General features: G+C 46.1%; 2 protein-coding genes and 1 long non-coding RNA gene across 10 annotated transcripts in view; 1 reads left to right on the top strand and 2 right to left on the bottom strand.

Annotated features, from left to right (window-relative positions):
• Window positions 1–21,256, top strand: part of LOC118396914 (rho GTPase-activating protein 17-like) — a 51,316-nt gene extending 30,060 nt beyond the window's left edge. For 2 of the 8 annotated variants that reach the window (XM_052472208.1, XM_035791313.2), the window contains exons 5-20: window positions 1,095–1,206; window positions 1,374–1,450; window positions 1,549–1,666; window positions 2,328–2,396; window positions 3,077–3,158; window positions 6,277–6,404; window positions 12,140–12,251; window positions 12,364–12,445; window positions 12,619–12,699; window positions 12,809–12,922; window positions 13,218–13,309; window positions 13,494–13,644; window positions 14,113–14,364; window positions 15,218–15,390; window positions 15,918–16,472; window positions 19,586–21,256. In XM_052472208.1, coding sequence (XP_052328168.1) covers window positions 1,095–1,206; window positions 1,374–1,450; window positions 1,549–1,666; window positions 2,328–2,396; window positions 3,077–3,158; window positions 6,277–6,404; window positions 12,140–12,251; window positions 12,364–12,445; window positions 12,619–12,699; window positions 12,809–12,922; window positions 13,218–13,309; window positions 13,494–13,644; window positions 14,113–14,364; window positions 15,218–15,390; window positions 15,918–16,472; window positions 19,586–19,737 — 2,350 coding nt within the window. In that variant the 3' untranslated portion in view covers window positions 19,738–21,256. Of the gene's footprint in view, window positions 1–1,094; window positions 1,207–1,373; window positions 1,451–1,532; window positions 1,667–2,327; window positions 2,397–3,076; window positions 3,159–6,276; window positions 6,405–12,139; window positions 12,252–12,363; window positions 12,446–12,618; window positions 12,700–12,808; window positions 12,923–13,217; window positions 13,310–13,493; window positions 13,645–14,112; window positions 14,365–15,217; window positions 15,391–15,917; window positions 16,473–17,847; window positions 18,376–19,585 lie in introns of those variants that run through there. The other 6 variants (XM_052472216.1, XM_052472229.1, XM_052472227.1 and 3 more) reach the window with 6 other exon arrangements.
• On the bottom strand, window positions 2,406–3,004 carry LOC127909907 (uncharacterized). Its single transcript, XR_008072906.1, has 3 exons — window positions 2,959–3,004; window positions 2,829–2,894; window positions 2,406–2,666 (listed from the first exon to the last, which is right to left on the bottom strand). It is a non-coding gene; the product is annotated as an uncharacterized LOC127909907 (long non-coding RNA).
• Window positions 21,257–21,303: 47 nt separating the features above from the next.
• Window positions 21,304–23,594, bottom strand: part of LOC118360984 (delphilin-like) — a 40,949-nt gene continuing 38,658 nt past the window's right edge. Inside the window, 1 exon segment of the mRNA XM_052472300.1 lies at window positions 21,304–23,591. The gene's annotated coding sequence lies outside the window, so the exon portion shown is untranslated.

Below are 23,594 nucleotides of genomic sequence, written 5' to 3'. Positions count from 1 at the left end.
TATACACAAGAGCTACGATTAAACTGGGTCTCATGAGGACTGCCACAGGAAAGGAAGACCCAGAGCTGCAGAGGATAAGTTCATTAGTTACCAGCCTCAGAAAATGCAGCACAAATAATTGCTTCACGGAGTTCAAGTAACAGATACATCTCAACATCAACTTTTCAGAGGAGACTGCGTGAATCAGGCCTTCATGGTCAAATTGCTGCAAAGAAACCACTACTAAAATACACCAATAATAAGAAGAAAGAAGAGACTTGCTTGGGCCAAGAAACACGAGCAATGGACATTAGACTGGTGGACATCTGTCCTTTGGTCTGATGAGTCAAAATATGAGATTTTTGGTTCCAACTGCCGTGTCTTTTGAGACACAGAGTAGGTGAACGGATCATCTCCACATGTGTAGTTCCCACCGTGAAGCATGGAGGAGGAGTTGTGATGGTGTCGGGGTGCTTTGCTGGTGACGCTGTCTGTGATTTATTTAGAATTCAAGACATACTTTCTGCAGTGATATGTCTTCCCATCTGGTTTGCACTTAGTGGGACTATCATTTGTTTTTCAACAGGACAATGACCCAACACACCACCAGGCTGTGTAAAGGCTATTTGACCAAGACTGAGAGTGATTGAGTGTTGCAGCAGATGTCCTGTTCTCTACAATCACCCGACGTCAACCCAATTGAGATGGTTTGGGATGAATTGGACCGCAGAGTGAAGGAAAGGCAGGCAACAAGTGTTCAGCATATGTGGGAATTCCTTCAAGACTGTTGGAAAAGCATTACAGGTGAAGCTGGTTGAGAGAATACCAAGAGTGTGCAGAGCTGTCATTAATGCAAAGGGCGGCTACTTTGAAGAATCAAAAATCTATTTTGATTTGTTTAGCACTTTTATTTTGTTTACTACATGATTCCATACGTGTTATTTCATAGTGTTGATGTCTTCACTATTATTTTACAATATAGAAAAGAGTAAAAAATAGAGAAAACAGTGAAAAAGTAGGTGTATCCAAACTTTTGACTGGTACTGTAGATGACCCCAATGGCTCTTCCTGTGGCATCTGAATAACCTTTGACCTGTGTGTGTGTCTCCTGACAGGAAAATGATGGAGGTGTGTGGGGAGGCAGAGAACAGGCTGGCGTCAGAGCTGCTGCAGCATGAGGTTCAGATAGAGAAAGACGTGCTAGACCCCCTAAACCAGCTAGCAGAGGTGAGGAGGAGATATTGAGTGCCTTATTCTATCCAAACCTGTATAAAGAGTATACAATATTTAGTCAAAACCATTCTAACTCCATCATAAATAATTGAGTCAATATTCAGTGTGTATTTGGAAAAGTGCCATACGTACTTAACAGACGTGAACATCCATATTCTCAGGTGGACATTCCCAACATCCTCAAACAGAGGAAGCAGCTAGCCAGGCTAGTTCTTGACTATGATTCTGCCAGAGGGAGGTGAGCCTGTGTACATGTATAAACTTTATTAACATTTAGAATGTGCTAGAACATGTTTTAAAGTTTCTAACAACGTTCTAAGCTGATCACCCTTCCAGGTGGTTGCAGGCAACCAAGTCGATAATCTCAGGAACAAACACTCAAGCACTGACGGCCAAGGCAGACCTGCTCAAAGAGGAGGTGGATGAAGCTATGAATAAAATGGAACTGTGCAAGGTAAGGCCTTAAATGGATAAATCACCCCACAGTTAAGTTTGACTGACGTTCTGCTATATGAATTAGGATAAATCACAGGCCTCAATCCCAGATGAATGGTAGTTGCTCACATGAGAAGAAGAGGAAGTGACACTATGGAAACTTTTGACAGAAGAAGGTAAGGACAGAAATGGACATTCCATGCCCAGTACCGTTATGGCTGTTTGATGTAGGAAGAAGGAATGCCCAGTCAGCTGTGTGTGCGTGCCTCTCTCTCTGAGAGTATTGTGTGTATTGAGTTAGTTTGAGTTAGTGGTGTGTGTCAGGTCTTCTGTCCAGGAAGCTACATGATTCAGTGTTTTCCTTCCTCTGCGCTCCAGGCCTGTTCAGCCCTGCTCTACACTGCTACTATACCCTGGCCCTGTCAACAGCAGACAGATTTATGAGTCACTGTGGAAGGCCTAATGACCCTACCCAGCACTAACACTAACATAGCTGCAACCTGAAATACATTGATTGGATTGTGAGACCAGAGAGGTGGATGGGTTTAGGTCGATATAAAACAGGCAGGAATTTGCCTTTTATAGTGAAATTACTGTTGATGGATCACATGTTTAAGTCCTGAGAGTTGGTCCTTCTCTGTCATCTGCTTCTAATGATCTCGTCTGCTCCTCTCTCTCAGGATCAACTGGCTGCAGACATGTACAATTTCTTCTCAAAGGAAGGGGACTATGCCTGCTACTACGTTATGGTGAATCAGCGTGTGTGTGGGAATGTTCATAGCTGTTGGGTGACTGGTGAACAGTTGGTTTGTTGTTCCTCTCATTGTTGACTGACTCTTTATTTTTTCTCGCCTCTCTCTCGCTCTCCTTTTCTCTCTCTCTCGCTCACCTTTTCTCTCTCTCTCGCTCACCTTTTCTCTCTCTCTCGCTCACCTTTTCTCTCTCTCTCGCTCTCCTTTTCTCTCTCTCGCTCACCTTTTCTCTCTCTCTCGCTCTCCTTTTCTCTCTCTCTCGCTCACCTTTTCTCTCTCGCTCGCTCTCCTTTTCTCTCTCTCTCTCGCTCTCCTTTTCTCTCTCTCGCTCACCTTTTCTCTCTCTCGCTCACCTTTTCTCTCTCGCTCACCTTTTCTCTCGCTCACCTTTTCTCTCTCGCTCGCTCACCTTTTCTCTCTCTCGCTCACCTTTTCTCTCTCTCTCGCTCTCCTTTTCTCTCTCTCTCGCTCACCTTTTCTCTCTCGCTCGCTCTCCTTTTCTCTCTCTCTCTCGCTCTCCTTTTCTCTCTCTCGCTCACCTTTTCTCTCTCTCGCTCACCTTTTCTCTCTCGCTCGCTCACCTTTTCTCTCTCGCTCGCTCTCCTTTTCGCTCGCTCTCACTTGAACGCTCTCCTTTTCTCTCTCTCTCTCCCTCCTCTACACTGTTCTGTTCCCAGCTCTTAGAGGCCCAAGCTGATTACCATAGAAAATCTCTGACTATCCTTGAGAGTGTCCTGCCAACCATACAAGCACAGCAAGGTACACTATACTCCAGGTGCAGTACAGCCCAGTTCCCCTCTCCCTGTGCTGGTTGAAGTTGCCCAGAAGTTATCCTCCTCCGATCCTGTCCTACTCCCCTCTAAAATCCCTCTCACCGAGATACCATCTCCTTCTAAAAACCTCTCTATTTCTCGTCACAGGCTCTTTTTTCCCTCAGACCATAAAGGTTTAACTGAGCGTGACACAGGAACTCTGTCCATTAGTACCGTGATGATATTGTTGGGTCAGGCTAAAGTCTTAAGTTATCATCTAGGTCTGGGCCAGGTATCCCAAACTGGGGCACATGCAATGCCGTCGGGTGTACGCCAAATAAAAATGTGATTCACATTTAATTATTTTATTTTCAAACAGTCCATTTATATTTTCCAACGGGGCTATACATTTCGGTGAGGGTTTTTTCTCACCTGAGTAGCCTCGTTTCACTGCCAAAAATATAATGAAACCATTTAGTGTTCAGAAAAATAACAACAATGTCAAATACAGGTAGCCTTGTCAAATAATTAACATCTAATCACATGAACCGTTACTCTCTCGTGGGAATTCCACTAACGGTCTGTATGTAGCTGCTGCTCATGTTGGTGTCTGTACTGATGGTGTAAAAGCCATGACAGGGAGACATAGTGGGTAACGTGCGTGCAAGCAGTTGCTCCCGGTGCAGCATCCACTGGGAGGCTCTTGCTGTCGAGGGAATGCCCGACAGCTTGAAAGATGTTTTGGACAGTACAGTGAAAATGGTTAACTTTGTTAAAGCAAGGCCCCTGAACTCTTGTGTATTTTCTGCATTATGCAATGATATGTGCAGCGACCATGTAACGCTTTTACAGCATACAGAAGTGCAATGGTTAACAAGGGGCAAAGTATTGACACATTTTTTTAAATTGAGAGACGAGCTTAATGTTTTCTTTACTGACCATAATTTTCAGTTTCTCACACGACTGGCCTATCTGGCCAATGTTCTTCCCTCGCCTGAATGATGACTCTCCGCAACTATATTCAATGTGCGGGACATATTGAGGATATGATTAAGAAGTTGGAGCTCTTCTCTGTCTGCATTAACAAGGACAATACAAGAGGTCTTTCCATCATTGTATGATTTTTTTTTTGTGCAAATGAACTCAAGCTACGGACAATGTCAAATGTGATCTAGCGAAGCACCTGAGTGAGTTGGGTGCGCAATTACACAGGTACTTTCCCGAAACAGATGAGACAAACTGGATTCGTTATCGATTTTATGCCCTGCCTCCAGTCCAATTATCGATATCTGAACAAGAGAGCCTCATCGAAATTGCAACAAGAGGTTCTGTGAAAATTGTATTTAATCAGAAGCCACTGGCAGATTTCTGGATTAGGCTGCGCTCAGAGTATCCTGCCTTGGCAAATCGCGCTGTTTAGACACCGATGCCCATTGCAACCATGTACCTACACTACCGTTCAAAAGTTTGGGGTCACTTAAAAATGTCCTTGTTTTTTAAAGAAAAGCTCATCAAATTGATCAGAACTACAGTGTAGACATTATGAATGTAAATTACTATTGTATCTGGAAACTGATTTATTTTTAAATGGATTATCTATATAGGCGTACAGAGGCCCATTATCAGCAACCATCACTCCTGTGTTCCAATGGCACATTGTGTTATCTAATCCAAGTTTATAATTTTAAAAGGCTAATTGATCATTAGAAAACCATTTTGCAATTATGTTAGCACAGCTGAAAACTGTTGTCCTGATTTAAAGAAGCAATAACACTGGCCTTCTTTAGACTAGTTGAGTATCTGGAGCATCGGCATTTGTGGGTTCGATTACAGACTCAAAATGTCCAGACACAAAGACCATTCTTCTGAAACTCGTCAGTCTATTCTTGTTCTGAGAAATGATGGCTATTCCGTGCGAGAAATTGCCAAGAAACTGAAGATCTCGTACAACGCTGTGTACCTTCACAGAACAGCGCAAACGGTCTCTAACCAGAATAGAAAGAGGAGTGGGAGGCCCCAGTGCACAACTGAGCAAGAGGACAAGTATATTAGTGTCTAGTTTGAGAAACAGAAGCCTCACAAGTCCTCAACTGGCAGCTTCATTAAATAGTACTCGCAAAACACCAGCCTCAACGTCAACAGTGAAGAGGCGTCTCCGGCATGCTGGCCTTCTAGGCAGAAGTTGTATACAAGCAACTCGATCCAGACCATTTCGCACATTTTGAAGTTGGAACAGCGTTTCTAGCATAAAGGTTGTTGGAGGAGTAGGTGGCGGAATAAAAAGAAGTAAGTTGAATATCTGAGCTGGGGCTGCTGCCGCTATCCCCACCAGTAAATGTAGTGTCAGGCTTACAATGATAGCAAAAAACAACATTTGAGAGTGCGCTGACCCTGGTGCTAAAGGGGGTACGCAGCTGGAGGTTGAATGTTTGAAAGGGTACAGGCCTATAAAAGTTTGGGAACCACTGGTCTAGGCTATGCATTGTCACCCTGCCTGCATAGGATACAGCTGCTTGCATCTTGTTTATTTGTTAGACCACTTCAATCACTTATAACTAACTCTATTAAAGTGGCAAATCAACCATCTCTCGGGTTGAAGTATTTGCTTATTTTTACTAAATGATGTCTGAAGGCATCTGGTAGGCTGTGTCATGTAGGTTATTGCTTATTGTTCCTGTAGGACTGAAAATGATTGCAGGGAAGGCATTCATTTAGCTGTTTCCACTCTTTTTAGTATGGGTTCTCTCTTTCCCTCTGTGTTCGGCAGGCTGGTTTTTCTCCTGTAAACAGAGTGTGGTCTAAATCAACCCTTCTCTCCCAGCATGTGGTTTATGATGATTCAAACATTCCACACATCAGATCTTCCTGGGCTTTCCTTTCCACTGAGTGCACAGAAACTCACCAACACATTCCATGGATGGAGACAATGTGGTTATCTATTGGAGGAGTGAGTGACTGATGGTTGGCCAGAGGGGACGTTGTTGACCTACAAATCTACCATTCCCAGGCCTCCTAACGCCTCATCCGCAGTCATCCTACCGCCTTCTCTTTCTGCAGACCTGTAACAACTTTAGTTTTGTTACCACCATGCTAACAGTGCTACCACTCTCTCTCTCCCCCGTCAGACTCGTGGACGGAGAAGCCAGCGTTTGGGACGGGTCTGGAGGAGCATCTGAAGAGGAGCAGCAGAGAGATCGCTCTGCCATTAGAGGCCTGCATCATGATGCTGCTGGAGACTGGCATGAAGGAGGAGGTAGGGAGAGAAGGATGGATGGATGGATTGAAGCATTGTGGGAGCGAGGTAGAGGGGGAGAAAGTGAAGGGGGATCATAGTTGAGGACAAAGAAATTTAAATATGGATGCGTGAATTAAATAATACAAGGATGAATGAAATGAATCCATGCAGAAACTTGGGCCCAAACATGAAATGTAAAATGCACTTTAAACCTCTTAAATGTAATCTACATAATGTGATAGACTGCATTCAGTTTGCTGAGTAGAGTGTTGGAGGCTATTTTGTAAATGACATCGCCGAAGTCAAGGATCGGTAGGATAGTCAGTTTTACGAGGGTATGATTGGCGGCATGAGTGAAGGAGGCTTTGTTGCGAAATAGGAATATCGATTCTAGATTTAATTTTGGATTTGAGATGTTGAATGAGTCTGGAAGGAGAGTTTACAGTCTAGCCAGCCACCTAGGTATTTGTAGTTGTCCACATATTCTAAGTCATAACCATTCAGAGTAGTGATGCTAGGCGGGCAGGCAGGTGCGGGCAGTGATCGGTTGAATAGCATGCATTTAGTTTTACTAGCGTTTAAGAGCAGTTGGAGGCCACGGAAGGAGTGTTGTATGGCATTGAAGCTTGTTTGGAGGGTTGTTAACACAGTGTCCAAAGAAGGGCCAGAAGTATACAGAATGGTGTCGTCTGCGTAGAGGTGGATCAGGGAATCGCCCACAGCAAGAGCGACATCGTTTATATATACAGAGAGAATTTTAGAAAGAGGGTCCAGATTGTCTAACCCAGCTATTTGTATGGGTCCAGGTTGTGCAGCTCTTTCAGAACATCTGCTTTCTGAATTTGGGTGAAGGAGAAGCTGGGGGGGCTTGGGCAAGTAGCTGCGGGGGTGCGGAGCTGTTGGCCGGGGTTGGGTTAGCCAGGAGGAAAGCATGGCTGTAGAGAAATGCTTGATTATTGTGGATTTATTGGTGGTGACAGTGTTTCCTAGCCTCAGTGCAGTGGGGCAGCTGGGAGGAGGTGCTCTTATTCTCCATGGACTTTAGTGTCCCAGAACTTTTTGGAGTTAGAGCTACAGGATGCAAAGTTCTGCTTGAAATAGCTGGCCTTTGCATTCCTGACTTCCCTGAAAAGTTGCATATCGCTGGGACTATTTGATGCTATGGCAGTACGCCACAGGATGTTTTTGTGCTGATCAAGGGCAGTCAGGTCTGGAGTGAACCAAGGGCTACATCTGTTCCTGGTTCTACATTTTTTGAAAGGGGCATGCTTATTTAAGATGGAGAGGAAATTACTTTTAAAGAATGACTAGGCATCCTCTACTGACGGGATGAGGTCAATATCCTTCCAGGGTACCTGGGCCAGGTCGATTAAAAGTGTTTTAGGGAGCGTTTAACAGTGATGAGGGCTGGTCGTTTGACCGTGGACCCATAGTGGATGCAGGCAATGAGGTAGTGATTGCGGAGATCCTGATTTGAAAACAGCAGAGGTGTATTTGGAGGGGAAGTTGGTCAGGATAATATCTATGAGGGTGCCCATGTTTATTGATTTAGGGTTGTTCCTTGATAATTTGTGTGAGATTGAGGGCATCTAGTTTAGATTGTTAGATCTAAAAGGTTTAAGAACTGGCAATAAACATATTTGATCCCATACAATTTGAAATGTTAACAAACATGAAGAGACACGAACCGAAAACATTCAAATCTGGTGCGACCTTCTCTGAGTTCTTTCCACTTGTAAGAAATGCTTTAAAGTCCAGAAGTTGTGGGGGGGAGCTGGAACGTTCCCTGTCAGAAGTATTACAATGTAACTGTACTTTTAATCCGTCTGTCTGCATATTTCAAGACGTGGCATGTGGGGGTGTAGTGAGATACCCGATGGGCTGGACGATTCTCTTCTCATCACTCATCTTGAAAAAACGTACACTAAAAACTTGGAAATCAATCCTCCCTCATTAACACAATGGGAAAATCGAATGATTTATTATTAAAATAGCATGGGCGACTGAGAAACACATTGGTACAATTTAAGTGGCCAACAATAATGTAGGCACTAGGGATAAGGGTGTGAGCATGCTGGTCTGGGGTAGGGGTGTGAACATGCAGGCACTAGGGATAAGGGTGTGAGCATGCTGGTCTGGGGTAGGGGTGTGAACATGCAGGCACTAGGGATAAGGGTGTGAGCATGCTGGTCTGGGGTAGGGGTGTGAACATGCAGACACTAGGGATAAGGGTGTGAGAATGCTGGTCTGGGGTAGGGGTGTGAACATGTAGGCACTAGGGATAAGGGTGTGAGCATGCTGGTCTGGGGTAGGGGTGTGAACATGCAGGCACTAGGGATAAGGGTGTGAGCATGCTGGTCTGGGGTAGGGGTGTGAACATGCAGGCACTAGGGATAAGGGTGTGAGCATGCTGGTCTGGGGTAGGGGTGTGAACATGCAGGCACTAGGGATAAGGGTGTGAGCATGCTGGTCTGGGGTAGGGGTGTGAACATGCAGGCACTAGGGATAAGGGTGTGAGCATGCTGGTCTGGGGTAGGGGTGTGAACATGCAGGCACTAGGGATAAGGGTGTGAGCATGCTGGTCTGGGGTAGGGGTGTGAACATGCAGGCACTAGGGATAAGGGTGTGAGCATGCTGGTCTGGGGTAGGGGTGTGAACATGCAGGCACTAGGGATAAGGGTGTGAGCATGCTGGTCTGGGGTAGGGGTGTGAACATGCAGGCACTAGGGATAAGGGTGTGAGCATGCTGGTCTGGGGTAGGGGTGTGAACATGCAGGCACTAGGGATAAGGGTGTGAGCATGCTGGTCTGGGGTAGGGGTGTGAACATGCAGGCACTAGGGATAAGGGTGTGAGCATGCTGGTCTGGGGTAGGGGTGTGAACATGCAGGCACTAGGGATAAGGGTGTGAGCATGCTGGTCTGGGGTAGGGGTGTGAACATGCAGGCACTAGGGATAAGGGTGTGAGCATGCTGGTCTGGGGTAGGGGTGTGAACATGCAGGCACTAGGGATAAGGGTGTGAGCATGCTGGTCTGGGGTAGGGGTGTGAACATGCAGGCACTAGGGATAAGGGTGTGAGCATGCTGGTCTGGGGTAGGGGTGTGAACATGTAGGCACTAGGGATAAGGGTGTGAGCATGCTGGTCTGGGGTAGGGGTGTGAACATGCAGGCACTAGGGATAAGGGTGTGAGCATACTGGTCTGGGGTAGGGGTGTGAACATGTAGGCACTAGGGATAAGGGTGTGAGCATGCTGGTCTGGGGTAGGGGTGTGAACATGCAGGCACTAGGGATAAGGGTGTGAGCATGCTGGTCTGGGGTAGGGGTGTGAACATGCAGGCACTAGGGATAAGGGTGTGAGCATGCTGGTCTGGGGTAGGGGTGTGAACATGCAGGCACTAGGGATAAGGGTGTGAGCATGCTGGTCTGGGGTAGGGGTGTGAACATGCAGGCACTAGGGATAAGGGTGTGAGCATGCTGGTCTGGGGTAGGGGTGTGAACATGCAGGCACTAGGGATCTGGTCTGGGGTAGGGGTGTGAACATGCAGGCACTAGGGATAAGGGTGTGAGCATGCTGGTCTGGGGTAGGGGTGTGAACATGTAGGCACTAGGGATAAGAGTGTGAGCATGCTGGTCTGGGGTAGGGGTGTGAACATGCAGGCACTAGGGATAAGGGTGTGAGCATGCTGGTCTGGGGTAGGGGTGTGAACATGCAGGCACTAGGGATAAGGGTGTGAGCATGCTGGTCTGGGGTAGGGGTGTGAACATGCAGGCACGAGGGATAAGGGTGTGAGCATGCTGGTCTGGGGTAGGGGTGTGAACATGCAGGCACTAGGGATAAGGGTGTGAGCATGCTGGTCTGGGGTAGGGGTGTGAACATGCAGGCACTAGGGATAAGGGTGTGAGCATGCTGGTCTGGGGTAGGGGTGTGAACATGCAGGCACTAGGGATAAGGGTGTGAGCATGCTGGTCTGGGGTAGGGGTGTGAACATGCAGGCACTAGGGATAAGGGTGTGAGCATGCTGGTCTGGGGTAGGGGTGTGAACATGCAGGCACTAGGGATAAGGGTGTGAGCATGCTGGTCTGGGGTAGGGGTGTGTGAACATACAGGCACTAGGGATAAGGGTGTGAGCATGCTGGTCTGGGGTAGGGGTGTGAACATGTAGGCACTAGGGATAAGGGTGTGAGCATGCTGGTCTGGGGTAGGGGTGTGAACATGCAGGCACTAGGGATAAGGGTGTGAGCATGCTGGTCTGGGGTAGGGGTGTGAACATGTAGGCACTAGGGATAAGGGTGTGAGCATGCTGGTCTGGGGTAGGGGTGTGAACATGCAGGCACTAGGGATAAGGGTGTGAGCATGCTGGTCTGGGGTAGGGGTGTGAACATGTAGGCACTAGGGATAAGGGTGTGAGCATGCTGGTCTGGGGTAGGGGTGTGAACATGTAGGCACTAGGGATAAGGGTGTGAGCATGCTGGTCTGGGGTAGGGGTGTGAACATGCAGGCACTAGGGATAAGGGTGTGAGCATGCTGGTCTGGGGTAGGGGTGTGAACATGCAGGCACTAGGGATAAGGGTGTGAGCATGCTGGTCTGGGGTAGGGGTGTGAACATGCAGGCACTAGGGATAAGGGTGTGAGCATGCTGGTCTGGGGTAGGGGTGTGAACATGCAGACACTAGGGATAAGGGTGTGAGCATGCTGGTCTGGGGTAGGGGTGTGAACATGCAGGCACTAGGGATAAGGGTGTGAGCATGCTGGTCTGGGGTAGGGGTGTGAACATGCAGGCACTAGGGATAAGGGTGTGAGCATGCTGGTCTGGGGTAGGGGTGTGAACATGCAGGCACTAGGGATAAGGGTGTGAGCATGCTGGTCTGGGCAGAGGAGATGTAGTCATTGTTTGTCTGTAAATTGTTGTTAGTCTAAATTTGTACAGTGCATTCGGAAAGTGTCCAGAACCCTGGACTTTTTCCACAATTATTCTAAAATGTATAAAATAAAAAAAATCCTCATCAATCTACACGCAATACCCCATAATGACATCGCAATACCCCATAATGACATCACAATACCCCATAATGACATCACAATACCCCATAATGACATCGCAATTCCCCATAATGACAAAGTGAAAACAGATTTTTGATTTTGATTTCTGCAAATAAAATAAAAAATACCTTATTTACATAAGTATTCAGACCCTTTGCTATGAGACTCAAAATTGAGCTCAGGTGTATCATGTTTCCATTGATCATCGTTGATATTTTTCTACAACTTGAATGGAGTCGGCCTGTGGTAAAAATCCAATTGATTGGACATGATTTGGAAAGGCACACACCCGTCTATACAAGATTCCACAGTTGACAGTGCATGTCAGAGCTCCGAGACAGGATTGTGTGCAAAAAAAGAAAGCTATATATTATTACAAAAATAAATGTCAGCAATTATACTGTAATTCCGAATTATCATGCTATGCGTGTTGTTTGCTGGCAAGGTTCTAAATCAACTGTGTCAATCTATGTGTGAACACAGAACACAGCCTGTGGTGAGAGGAGGGACTGTTTGGGTGGGAGAGAGTAGAAGTTTTGTTTATGTGTGAATTGAGGTTTATGTTTTGTGTGTGTGGTGTGAGGAGAAGCTTTATGTGTGTGAATGCATGAGAGAGGTCAGTGTGTTTGCGTTTGTATGAGAGTGAGTACAGAGTGTCTGTACTGATTTAAGCCCTGTCTGTCTCATCCATCCTGTCTGTGTGTTGTACCAGGGCCTCTTCAGGATCGCAGCAGGGACCTCAAAACTGAAGAAGCTCAAGGCTGCTCTGGACTGTTCCACCTCACAGCTGGAGGAGTTCTACTCGGACCCCCACGCTGTCGCTGGTACGATCCTAACCCCCACTCACATATTGTACATGTTTCAGGAAGTGTTTTCAAGTAATGTAACTGAAATGATTGGCAGACCATTGCTCACGTAACAGTCCTTTCATTCCAGGAGCCCTGAAGTCTTACCTGAGAGAACTACCTGATCCTCTGATGAGCTTTCAGCTTTACGACGAGTGGATTCAGGCGTCTAGGTAAGCCACCACCACACACTCAATTCAATAGCAGACATCCATTCAATAGCAGCCATACTGTAGCTGTAGAAGGAACCAAGGAAAGTAAAGGAGAAGTAGTAGAAATGAAAAGTAAAAAAGGAGTGAAATGATGGCAACCATGAAACCGATTGTCCCTCTGTGTCTGTCCCCAGTGTTCTAGAACCAGACAAGCGACTGCAGGCCCTCTGGGTTGTGTGTGATCAATTACCAAAGAACAACAAAGCAAACCTAAGGTGGGTAACAGATGGACTGGTTCACACAAGTTGTATGTAATATGTTACCCTTTTTCTTAACAGCTAACATTTACCTTACCTGTGCCTGTCTCTGTGTCCTGTGTTGTAGGTATCTGGTGAAGTTCCTGTCCAAGCTGGCTCAGGACAGTGAGGTCAACAAGATGACCCCTAGCAACATCGCCATTGTACTTGGACCAAACCTGCTGTGGGCCAAAACGGAGGGGTGAGAAAAGGGGAGAGAGGGGAGGAGAGATGGGGAGTACTCACTATTCAAACTGAAAAACTAAAGTTTGTGTTCACAAATTGGTGTCAGAATTATGTAGGGTTTGTCTGTAATAAAGGTGTGAAACTGATTCCCTGGTGGGTCTAGTTTCTGCTGGTTTTTCCTTTCAATTAAGACCTAGACAACCAGGTGTGGGGAGTTCCTTACTAATTAGTGAGGAACGACAACCTGCAGACACTCGGCCCTCCGTGGAATGAGTTTGACAGCATGTCTGCTCTCCTCTGTGTGCCTGCAGCACTCTAGCTGAGATGGCTGCTGCTACCTCTGTTCACGTGGTGACCATCATAGAACCCATCATACAACACGCTGACTGGTTCTTCCCTGAGGGTATGTACATATTACCTTTGACCCTTCCACTTTGACTAGGTCCTCAAAATGGTCTCATTGGTCTCCTTTCTCTGTCAGTGGTATAAATCTGATTCCTAGGCTACTGAAAAAAATGGATCTGTTGTTTTTTTTAAAAAATGGCCCCTAAAGGAATTCTACTTGCCTATTGTCCCCATGTGTGCAGATGTGGAGTTTAATGTATCAGGGATGTTTGCCATGCCCACCCCTCCTTCCAACCACATCAACCACTCTATGGAGTACGACTGTTCCACCATCGAGAGGAAGAGGCCTGGTAGCATGGTGGGGCCAGAGAACGATACCCTTCGCAAGGACAGGTAACCACTAACCACAGCACCCCATCACTAGTAGCTCATTCCCTCTACTTTGGACTGCCGTGGGGTGAAAGGTCAAAGACTGGTCCTGTACCTGCCAGTGCTCTGAGCTGAGGATATCATGCTACTTAAAATGAAAGGATTTTCACTTTTAGAACTCAATAATAATTAATTTACACTTTGAATGTTTGGTTTGATTGGTAGCTCTGCTGATTATCACTACTTACATGAGGGGCTTTTTGAAGCTTATTTCTGGATGTTTAGTACTATAGGCGAAACTTTAGACAACAAATCTACTTAACATCCTTTTTTCTCCGTTTGGTGTGGACTACCTCTCACTCTCTTGTTCTCTCTCTCTCATTTTCACTCGCTCTCTCTCTTCCTACTCTGGGACTTGGTGATTCTGTCCTGTGGGTGTCTTTCTCAACATGGCTCTGCCGTCTGCCTCTCTGTCCTCTCCCCCCTCTCTAGTTCTGCTAACAAACTGTGGGACCATAACACCATCCCCCGTAGAGGCAGCAACACGTTAGGTAGAAAGCAGCATGTTTCACCCGCCTTCCTGCCCCCCTTACCCCCTGTGGAGTCCCCAGGGCCTGGACAGGTCACGGGGTGTGTGGCCGAGCTCCAGGCCCCGCCGGAGGGCTGCCAGCCTAACCTGGCACTGGGTATGGCTGCCCTGGTGGCAGCGCAGCAGCTTCTAGCTACCACCACGGAGGGTCTCAGGTAAGGACGTGGGTGTGTAGTGCACTGTGGAGCACAGACACGCATGCCACTCCACTGCATGATAAGAAAACACACTTTTGACTGCAATCTTTGATGATGATCTGTTGTTAAGGCATGTGTGCGCTGTTTATGGTGATGTCACTGCTCTTGTACAAATATATACGTTTTATGTTCATTCTAATACAGAAAATCTATTTCAAACATAATTTATTTGAGTGGAAAATGACTGGTATGGGTACCAGTCTGTTTAGCTAACGTTCCACTTCTTGTAATCTGTCATATGCCAAAGTTTTATCATGACAGGAGTGGAATACTAGCTAAACAGACTGGTACCCAAACTAGAAAATCTCACTCTCGCCTTTCTGACTCAACTTTTCCTCTCACTGTCTAACTGCATTTTCCTCAAACTACTAACAAATAATCATTATAATAACACTGTGGGTACATCTCAGTTCAGACCACTGGCTCTGTACAACAATGGCTGCTGTGAGCCAGCCATCCTCAGAGGTCCCTCACGCCTCTGCTCTCACACTAGAACACATGAATCAGCAGAAAACTGTTGTACAAAGCTCTGTCCTCGGAAATGTTGTTTGGCCATTAATTCTGTCCTCTCATTGAGCTTATGTAACTTTTTGAAGGATGTTTTTGAATCAATTTATGAAAGGATTCTATTCAATGTCAGTTCCAAACTGTTCTATTGGTTAGAATATAGAAGGTAAACCAAAGAAACAGCGTAGTGTAGTTGAAGGGAAAAAGCTCACTCAACATTTTTCACATTTCATGGTGGATATCTTCAGAGCTCTACACTAATATCTGGGTGCTGTACTTACAATGGTGACCTCTGTCTGTTAAGCAACCCAAAGCGTGACCCCACCTCCACCCAGACCCTCCATCAAAGGAACGGTTCAGGAGGGGGCAACCCGGGCACAGCCAGCCCAGCAGGAGGAGGTGGAGCAGGGGGACAGCTGGGAGTGGTAGGCCCTGGGGCCGGATCCATGGGGCCCAGTCCACACATGATGCGCAGAGGTTACTCACTCCTTAAAGCAATTCAGCTCACCTTTAATTAGGTTGTTAGACATTTATGTGTAGCTATATGCATATGGTATCATAAGGAAATTTGAATAAAGACCAATTCTGTGCTTTTTCATTAATAAGTCTTATTACAAGGTAAATTGCACTAGTAGTTATATTGTTACATTTTGACAGATTTAAAAGCATGCTACACTGGATGCCTCACCTTTGCAGAGTGTGAGATGCACCTAAACATTTGAATGAAACCTGGGTGTAAGCAACGCGGTTCTGGGAGAGGCCCGCTCTGGTTCTATTTTTTAAGAATTTAACACGTGCCTCATGCCCGAGAACACTACATAAAGTGTCTTGGGCTCTGCTCAGGCCGGCTATAGTTACGGGTCCAGTGTAGCAGCTAGAAACCCACCGTTTTTGTGACACCCCAGTGTAGCTCCCCTGTTAGACATAGACATGCAATTTCAGGTAGCCTCAAATATATGTAGACACAAGATATTTTCTGAAGTCAACCTCTCTCTACTATCCAGGTACAAAGAAGCCAGCCCCTGCCCCTCCCAAGCTGCCCAACCCCCCTTCAGGCCAGCCCAGTAACCTCACCAACCACAACCCCTCCTCGGGCCAGTCCCTCAGCCCCTCCCCCAGACCCCTCTCTTCCTCAAGCCACTCCCCTACCCCCCCCACCCTGCCCACATCCCAGCCCTCCACCACCCCCCGCCGCCACTCCAACAACCAGCCCTCCATCCAGGCCCCCAACCACCCACCCCCACAGCCCCCCACACCCTCACAGGTCAGCCCCCCGTCCCAACCCAGGGCCCTCGGCCGTCCCACAGGAGACAACCCGGGGGCGGAATATTCTCCAACAGACAACCCCACCCCGCCTGATACACCTCCACCCTCCACCGTCCCCCAGGACATACCCAGTGCCCATCCTGCCTCCACCTTGCCCTTCCAGTCAGGCTCACTCCCCCGACCACGCCCTGTCCCCAAACCCAGAAACAGGCCCAACATTCCTCCGCCCCCTCAGCCCCCCACACAGGGAAATGATACCAACGGGATCTGCAGCACAGCCTACAAAATCATGGGTGAGTCCGGTCAAGTGATGCTTTATTTTGCCATGAAAGGAGATTCATTTGGTTGTTAGTAACACGCCACAGAAGGACATTAACAACAAATTCTGAAAACCGACACAGAACTGATACACTATATATACAAAGTATGTGGACACCCCTTCAAATTAGTGGATTCGGCTATTTCAACCACAGGTGTGTAATATCGAGCTCACAACCATGCAATCTCCATTGACAAACATTGGCAGTAGAATGGCCTGCTCTGAAGAGCTCAGTGACTTTCAACGTGGCACCGTCATAGGTAGCCACCTTTCCTAAAGGTCAAATTGCTGCCCTGCTAGAGCTGCCCCGGACAACTGTAAGTGCTGTTATCGTGAAGTGGAAACGTCTAGGACCAACAACGGCTCAGCCGCAAAGTGGTAGGCCACACAAGCTCACAGAAGGGGACCGTAGCGCTCAGTTGCAACACTCACTAAAAAGTTCCAAACTGCCTCCGGAAGCAACGTCAGCACAGTAACTTAGTTGGAAGCTTCATGAAATGGTTTTCCATGGCCGAGCAGTCGTAAGCCTAAGTTCACCATGCGCAATGCTAAACGTCGGCTGGAGTGGTGTAAAGTTTGCCGCCTTTGGACTCTGAAGCAGTGGAAGAGCGTTCTCTGGAGTGATGAATCACGCTTCACCATCTGGTAGTCTGACGGACGAATTTGGGTTTGGCGGTTGCTAGGAGAACGCTACCTGCCCCAATGCATAGCACCAACTGTAAAGTTTGGTGGAGGAGGAATAATGGTCTGGGGCTGTTTTTCATGGTTTGGGCTAGGCCCCTTAGTTCCAGTGAAGGGAAATGTTAACGCTACAGCATACAATTATATTCTAGATGATTCTGTGCTTCCAACTTTGTGGCAACAGTTTGGGGAAGGCCCTTTCCTGTTTCATCATGACAATGCCCCTGTGCACAAAGCGAGGTCCTTACAGAAATGGTTTGTGGAAGAACTTGACTGGCCTGCACAGAGCCCTGCCCTCAACCACTTCAAATACATTTGTGATGAATTGGAAGGCAGACTGTGAGCCAGGCCTAATCTCCCAACATCAGTGCCGACCTCACTAATGCTATTGTGGCTGAATGGAAGTAAGTCCCCGCAGTAATGTTCCAACATCTAGTGGAAATCCTTCCCAGAAGAGTGGAGGCTGTTATAGCAGCAAAGGGGGGACCAACTCCATATTAATGACCATGATTTTGGAATGAGATGTTCGACGAGCAGGTGTTTATGTACTTTTGGTCATATCACAACAAATCCCTTCTTTCAGTTTATAGTATTGGTTCAGTACTTCCTTCTCACTTGTGTATTTTACTCCAGTGTTGCCAGTACTTTGACAATGTTTTATCTAAAAGTCCTGTGTCCACAGGTTAAGGAGCATTTATGAAAGAGGTTTGTCAGGACTTGTATTTTGCAGCTGCTGCACGCCATCCGTTTCTGCATTACTCCATTACCACAACATACTTTTAGAAACCTACCACTTGTGCCTTCTTTTCTAATAGATGTTTTATCATCGATCCCATTGGCCATGAACCGTCACGACATTCAACCTTCATTATTAAATCATTTAAATGTCAGTAACATTTTGATGTGGGGTTTTCAAAGGACATCTCTAATGGTTTGTCTCTAAATGATGAGAGGATGCCAGAAACTGAAAACCGATTTGATTCATGGAATTGGCAGAATATTACCTTTTTTTTATTTTATTTTTTTACATTTGATTGATTCTGTCAGTATGTCTTTTGCAAACCCTTCAATTGCATTTGTTCTCCCTCTGGAAATGTTTTTTTTTTCTTCAATGAATATAAGTCATTGTCATCTTGATTAGAAGACTGAAGTTGAAGCTGTACTATTGTACATAAATAAACGTCAACATCAGAATATCATTCTAGCATGATCAGACTATTTAGGGTGGAAGTTCTATGGCCTAGAGCTGGGCCATTTGGCCATTACATATAAATAGAAGGATACTTTTATAACTATTGTGTATTATCCTTTTTAACTACTAATACTAGTTTGATGGTTGTAACCATCAATTGGCCCATTATCAGTCACCCAGATAAGCAAACTTATTTCATTTCAAACTGAATTTCTCTTTTATTGGCAACTTATCGCAATGAATGATATGAGTAAAACAAAAGCCTGTGAAAACTGATCAGTATGGTCGATTTAGTTTTTAGTTATCTTCCCAGCGCTACTATAACGTGTCTTGTCTTGGTGTTTTAGTGTGGCAACCCGACCGCATCAGGTTTTAGTGTTCCGGTATGCATGGGACAGGATTGTGTTTAGACGTTGCATGCCTTGGATGCATTTGAAGCATGAGGCTCTCTTCATGACAGCAGCAATGTGGTTTTCAATAGAGAAATGTCTGCTTTATATTGCTTTATGATGGAATGTGGATAGCATTCGCGTGACTCTGTTTCAAAAGAAATCTGTGGTTCGGCATCCTCTCTGATATGCTGCCACTTAACTCTACTTGATGATTCACTGCTATTTTCCAATCTTAAAGCCAGTAGAAAATGGTAAACAATGGTAGTAGATTTCAAAGGTTGACGTCACTGTTTGGATGTCAGGTCCTTCAGATTTTTTCCGTAACTAGGCAAGTCAGTTAACAACACATTTTTATTTTCAATGACAACCTAGGAACAGTGGGTTAACTGCCTGTTCAGGGGCAGAACGACAGATTTGTACCTTGTCAGCTTGGGGATTTGAACTTGGAACCTTTCGGTTACTAGTCCAACACTCTAACCACTAGGCTACCTGCCTAGATTGAGGATGTGACAGTCTGTACTGGAGGTTGAATTAGCATTTTGCTTGTCTCTCTTTATGCACGTCAACCATGCTTGCCAAAACGTACTAACATTGAACACATATTTTCAAGTGACTTTTTGATGATTTTAATATCAGCTATTTAGTTTTCCCCTTCAGGAATTTCTATTCATTGACTTCTTAGTAATTTGACCTTGTTAATCCACAATATTTAACTGAAGTCAGATTCAGTGTCTGATTTTCTACAATCACTCAACTACTACAGCTTAAAAGACTCCTCAGTCAGCTGGAGCAGTATCATTTCACTCTCTCTGTCCTGTCCAGACCCAGCGCTGTCTCTCAAAGGGTTGACCCGAGCCTTCGTCCCTGAGTTTGCTGTGGACCAGCAGCCAGTGACCGCCCCCTCCATGGCCCCCATGGCATCCGTATCTCAGCCCAAAGACTCAGACCTGGACACAGAGAGTACCATCCTATAATGAAGAGGACTGGGCTTGGCTCTCTCTCCCCTCCATCTCCTCTCCAGGTGTGGGTAGAAGTTGACCCTAACCACAGGTCCAGGGTCAGATAGTAGTTTCATCCCCTAATGGATAACTATACGACTAGGTATAGGGAGATTTGGTCCTAGATCTGTGGTTAGTGGTAACTTCTACCGCAGGCTCCCCTCAGCCCTCAGATCACCACACCTCTGCTGCTCTCTGCCAACTCCACCTCGGTGTCCACTACACACTAACTTACCCACCATCATTACCACCTTGGTCCGCTCCACCTCAGCCTTGTTACAGCTACTACTATATACAATCAACACAACCACCTTAGGGGGACTACAGAACAGCCTTGATTAAAACGGTATGTTTTTGCATGGGATGTTGCACCTGAAGGGACTGGTAGTAGTAGTAAGTGGGTTGTTAACAGTGGACTGACTGACTTTGATATTGGTGTGAGGTGTTTTGTTGTTGATTATGATGATGGCCTTAGAACTGAAGAATACTATTTGTAAATGTAAAGCACAGGAAATGTGGGTAAAAGTAGAACCCCCCCCCCCAAAAAAGAACTGTTGCTGAAAGTGTAGCTTGTGACTGCAGGTTTCCAGTCGTCTCAAACACTTTGACCTTTTTATCCCTGTTTTGTATGAAACCTATCCTTTGCTCTTTGTATTTATTTCCAAAAACGCATTCCCTGTGGCTTAAGTTAAAAATCATGCAGTTTTCTGAATTGTGCCTTACTGGTTCCATAACTTGTTGTAGCAGTGTTAGGTCAATAAACTGTGTATATGCTGAGCCTCTTGGATTGTAGGGGCCTTCCTAACCTTCTGTGTTTACTCTGATGTTTTTGGGGCATTAAAGTGACAGTTCCACTATAAGTGAATGTTGGAAAGGACGGTTTTAAGCGCTTCTACTATAGCTACTTTGTCATCTGTCTGGTGAATCACTTCAACAGTTGATATTGAACCAAGTCTAAACCCCACAAACGCTTGCTTTCCAGTGAACAGGTTTCTATATGGAAGATCATTCTGCGATCCTTCCCACGGAGCTGGGTTTTACACACAAACTGATGTAACAACCTAGTAGTGAGGTGGTGTTGGATTCACTAGACTTTTTTCTGTGTTGCTTTTCCTTTAATATAATGCAGGGTTGTGCTCCTAGAGAACCTGAATGGTACCAACTAAAGGGCACATTTCTGGACGCTTCAGTTGCCCTGAACACATGTTCAGTAATTGTACTGCTTTTCAGAGACGATCATCATCCATATAGTCTTACTGAGATCCCCCCACCCCTTCTCTCTTTCTCCTTTAACTTGCTGCCTTATCCGTCTGCAGAAAGAGCACCTTGGTTGGAGGCTCTGAAAGACTAACAAGCCATTTAACTAGAAATGTTAAAGCTGCATTTTAAGCTCAGTTTTGTATGCAGACTGTTGAGCTTAAACAAGCAATACATAAAATGGCAAATGAATGCTTGGTTATACTCCCTGTCTGAATAAAATATATGAAGAAAAAGTTGAAATGGTTGTTAGTCATGGCTTGATCACACACACATACATGCAGATACACAGTAAGGAAATGCTTTATTTAGTGTTACTGATGGGAGGACGATTGTCTAGTAGTCATTTCTTCATTCTCCTGCTACCAGTAAAGTCTGCGGTGTGTCGGCCACACGATTTCTAAAATAATATAACATTTATTTTGATGATTTTGACTCCAGACAGGTCTACATTCAATCCGGATCGCGGAAGCCCTGCGCTAGTGTGATTTACATTTAAAGGCAATGTTACTGCATATGTCAGCTCAAATCGGCAATTACCTTTAAATTTCAATCGCGCTATAATGTGGATCTAGCCCTAGATAAAACGCACACAAAGCAATTACCGGAATCCATGAGGATGTTGGTAGCCTTGGTGTAGGTTTGTAGGAAGGTGGATGGGGAGTGCAGCACTGCACTCTGACAGAGGTAGATGACTGTATCCTCCTCTAACCGAAGAGCCTGCTCCTGATCTTCCTGGCCTGAACCGCTATCCTATAACACACACACACACACTGAACAGCTACCCTATAACACACACACACACACACACACTGAACAGCTACCCTGTAACACACATACACACACACACTGAACAGCTACCCTATAGAACAGCGCACACACTGAACAGGTACCCTATAGAACAGCACACACACACTGAACAGCTACCCTATAGAACAGCGCACACACACACACTGAACAGCTAGCCTATAGAACATCACACACACACACTGAACAGCTAGAACCCTCAAACAACTTGGGACCTCGAAGTCAGTTCTACTACATTTTTTCATTGTTTGATTGACTGATTTAGACCTGGGACACCAGCCACCCGAGTGGCGCAGCGTTCTAAGTCGTCACTACAGACCCGGGTTCAATCCCAGGCTATGTCACAACCGTCCATGACCGGGAGTCCCATAGGGTGGCGCACAATTGGCCCAGCGTCGTCCAGGTTAGGGGAGGGTTTGGCCCGGAGGCCTTTACTTGGCTCATCGCGCTCTAGCGACTCCTTGTGGTGGGCCGGGCACCTGCAGGCTGACAACGGTCATCAGTTGAACGGTGTTTTCTCCAACACATTGGTGCAGCTGGCTTCCAGGTTATGCAGGCGGGTGTTAAGAGACGTGGCTTGGCGGGTTATGTTTCGGAGGATGCATGACTCGACCTTCGCCTCTCTCCACCCCATTGGGGAGTTGCAGTGATGAGACAAGATTGAAAAAGGGAGTAAAATACAACAACAAAATCATAGGGTAAGAGTTGAATACCCCTGCTATAGAGCAACATAACACACACTGATCAGCTACCCTATAGAGCAGGGATGGGCAATTCCAGTCCTTGAGGGCCTGATTGGTGTCACAACAACACACCTGACTCCAATCACCTAATCATGATCTTCAGTTTAGAATGCAATTAGATTAATCACCTGTGTTTGGTAGGGATGGAGAAGAAGTGTGACAACAATGAGGCCCTGGAAAACTGGAGTTGCCCACCCTTGCTGTAGAGCAACATAACACGCACTGAACAGCTACTCTAAAGAACAACACACATACACTGAACAGCTACCCTATAGAACAACACACACACTGAACAGCTACCCTATAGAACAACACACACACTGAACAGCTACTCTAAAGAACAACACACACACACTGAACACCTACCCTATAGAACAACACACACACTGAACAGCTACTCTAATGAACAACACACATACACTGAACAGCTACACTATAGAACAACACACACACTGAACAGCTACTCTAAAGAACAACACACACACACTGAACAGCTACCCTATAGAACAACACACACACTGAACAGCTACTCTAAAGAACAACACACACACACTGAACAGCTACCCTATAGAATAACGCACACACACACACTGAACAGCTACCCTATAGAACAACACACACAGTGAACAAATACCACACAAACACCAACAGGCCTGACACTATTCACTATACCAACAGGCCTATACTATTCTTATGTGGAGGGCTTTGTATAATATCAAAATACCTTACAAAGGAAAGGATGGATTTGTCTTAAGATTGGCATGTACAGACATGCAACAAAGACGTGGACATTCACCACCAACAGTATTAAGCATCTCCTTTACCCTGTGTTTTAGTAGACACACACACATCTTGTAGATCATGGCCAGGCTGTCTGGGACTAGGGTCTCAACGGGCTGGGTCTGTGGGTTGGGGTCCTGGAGGCTGAGGGGCAGCGTCACGAAGCGGTAGCCCCACAACGGGAACATACGTCTCAGCACACAATGAGACACCACCAGGATACGCACCTCCTTCAGTGGGCAGCTG

This window comes from Oncorhynchus keta, chromosome 2 (genome assembly GCF_023373465.1).
Source record: "Oncorhynchus keta strain PuntledgeMale-10-30-2019 chromosome 2, Oket_V2, whole genome shotgun sequence".
NCBI classification, from domain to species: domain Eukaryota; kingdom Metazoa; phylum Chordata; class Actinopteri; order Salmoniformes; family Salmonidae; genus Oncorhynchus; species Oncorhynchus keta.
This window is presented reverse-complemented; position numbering and strand designations above follow the sequence as displayed.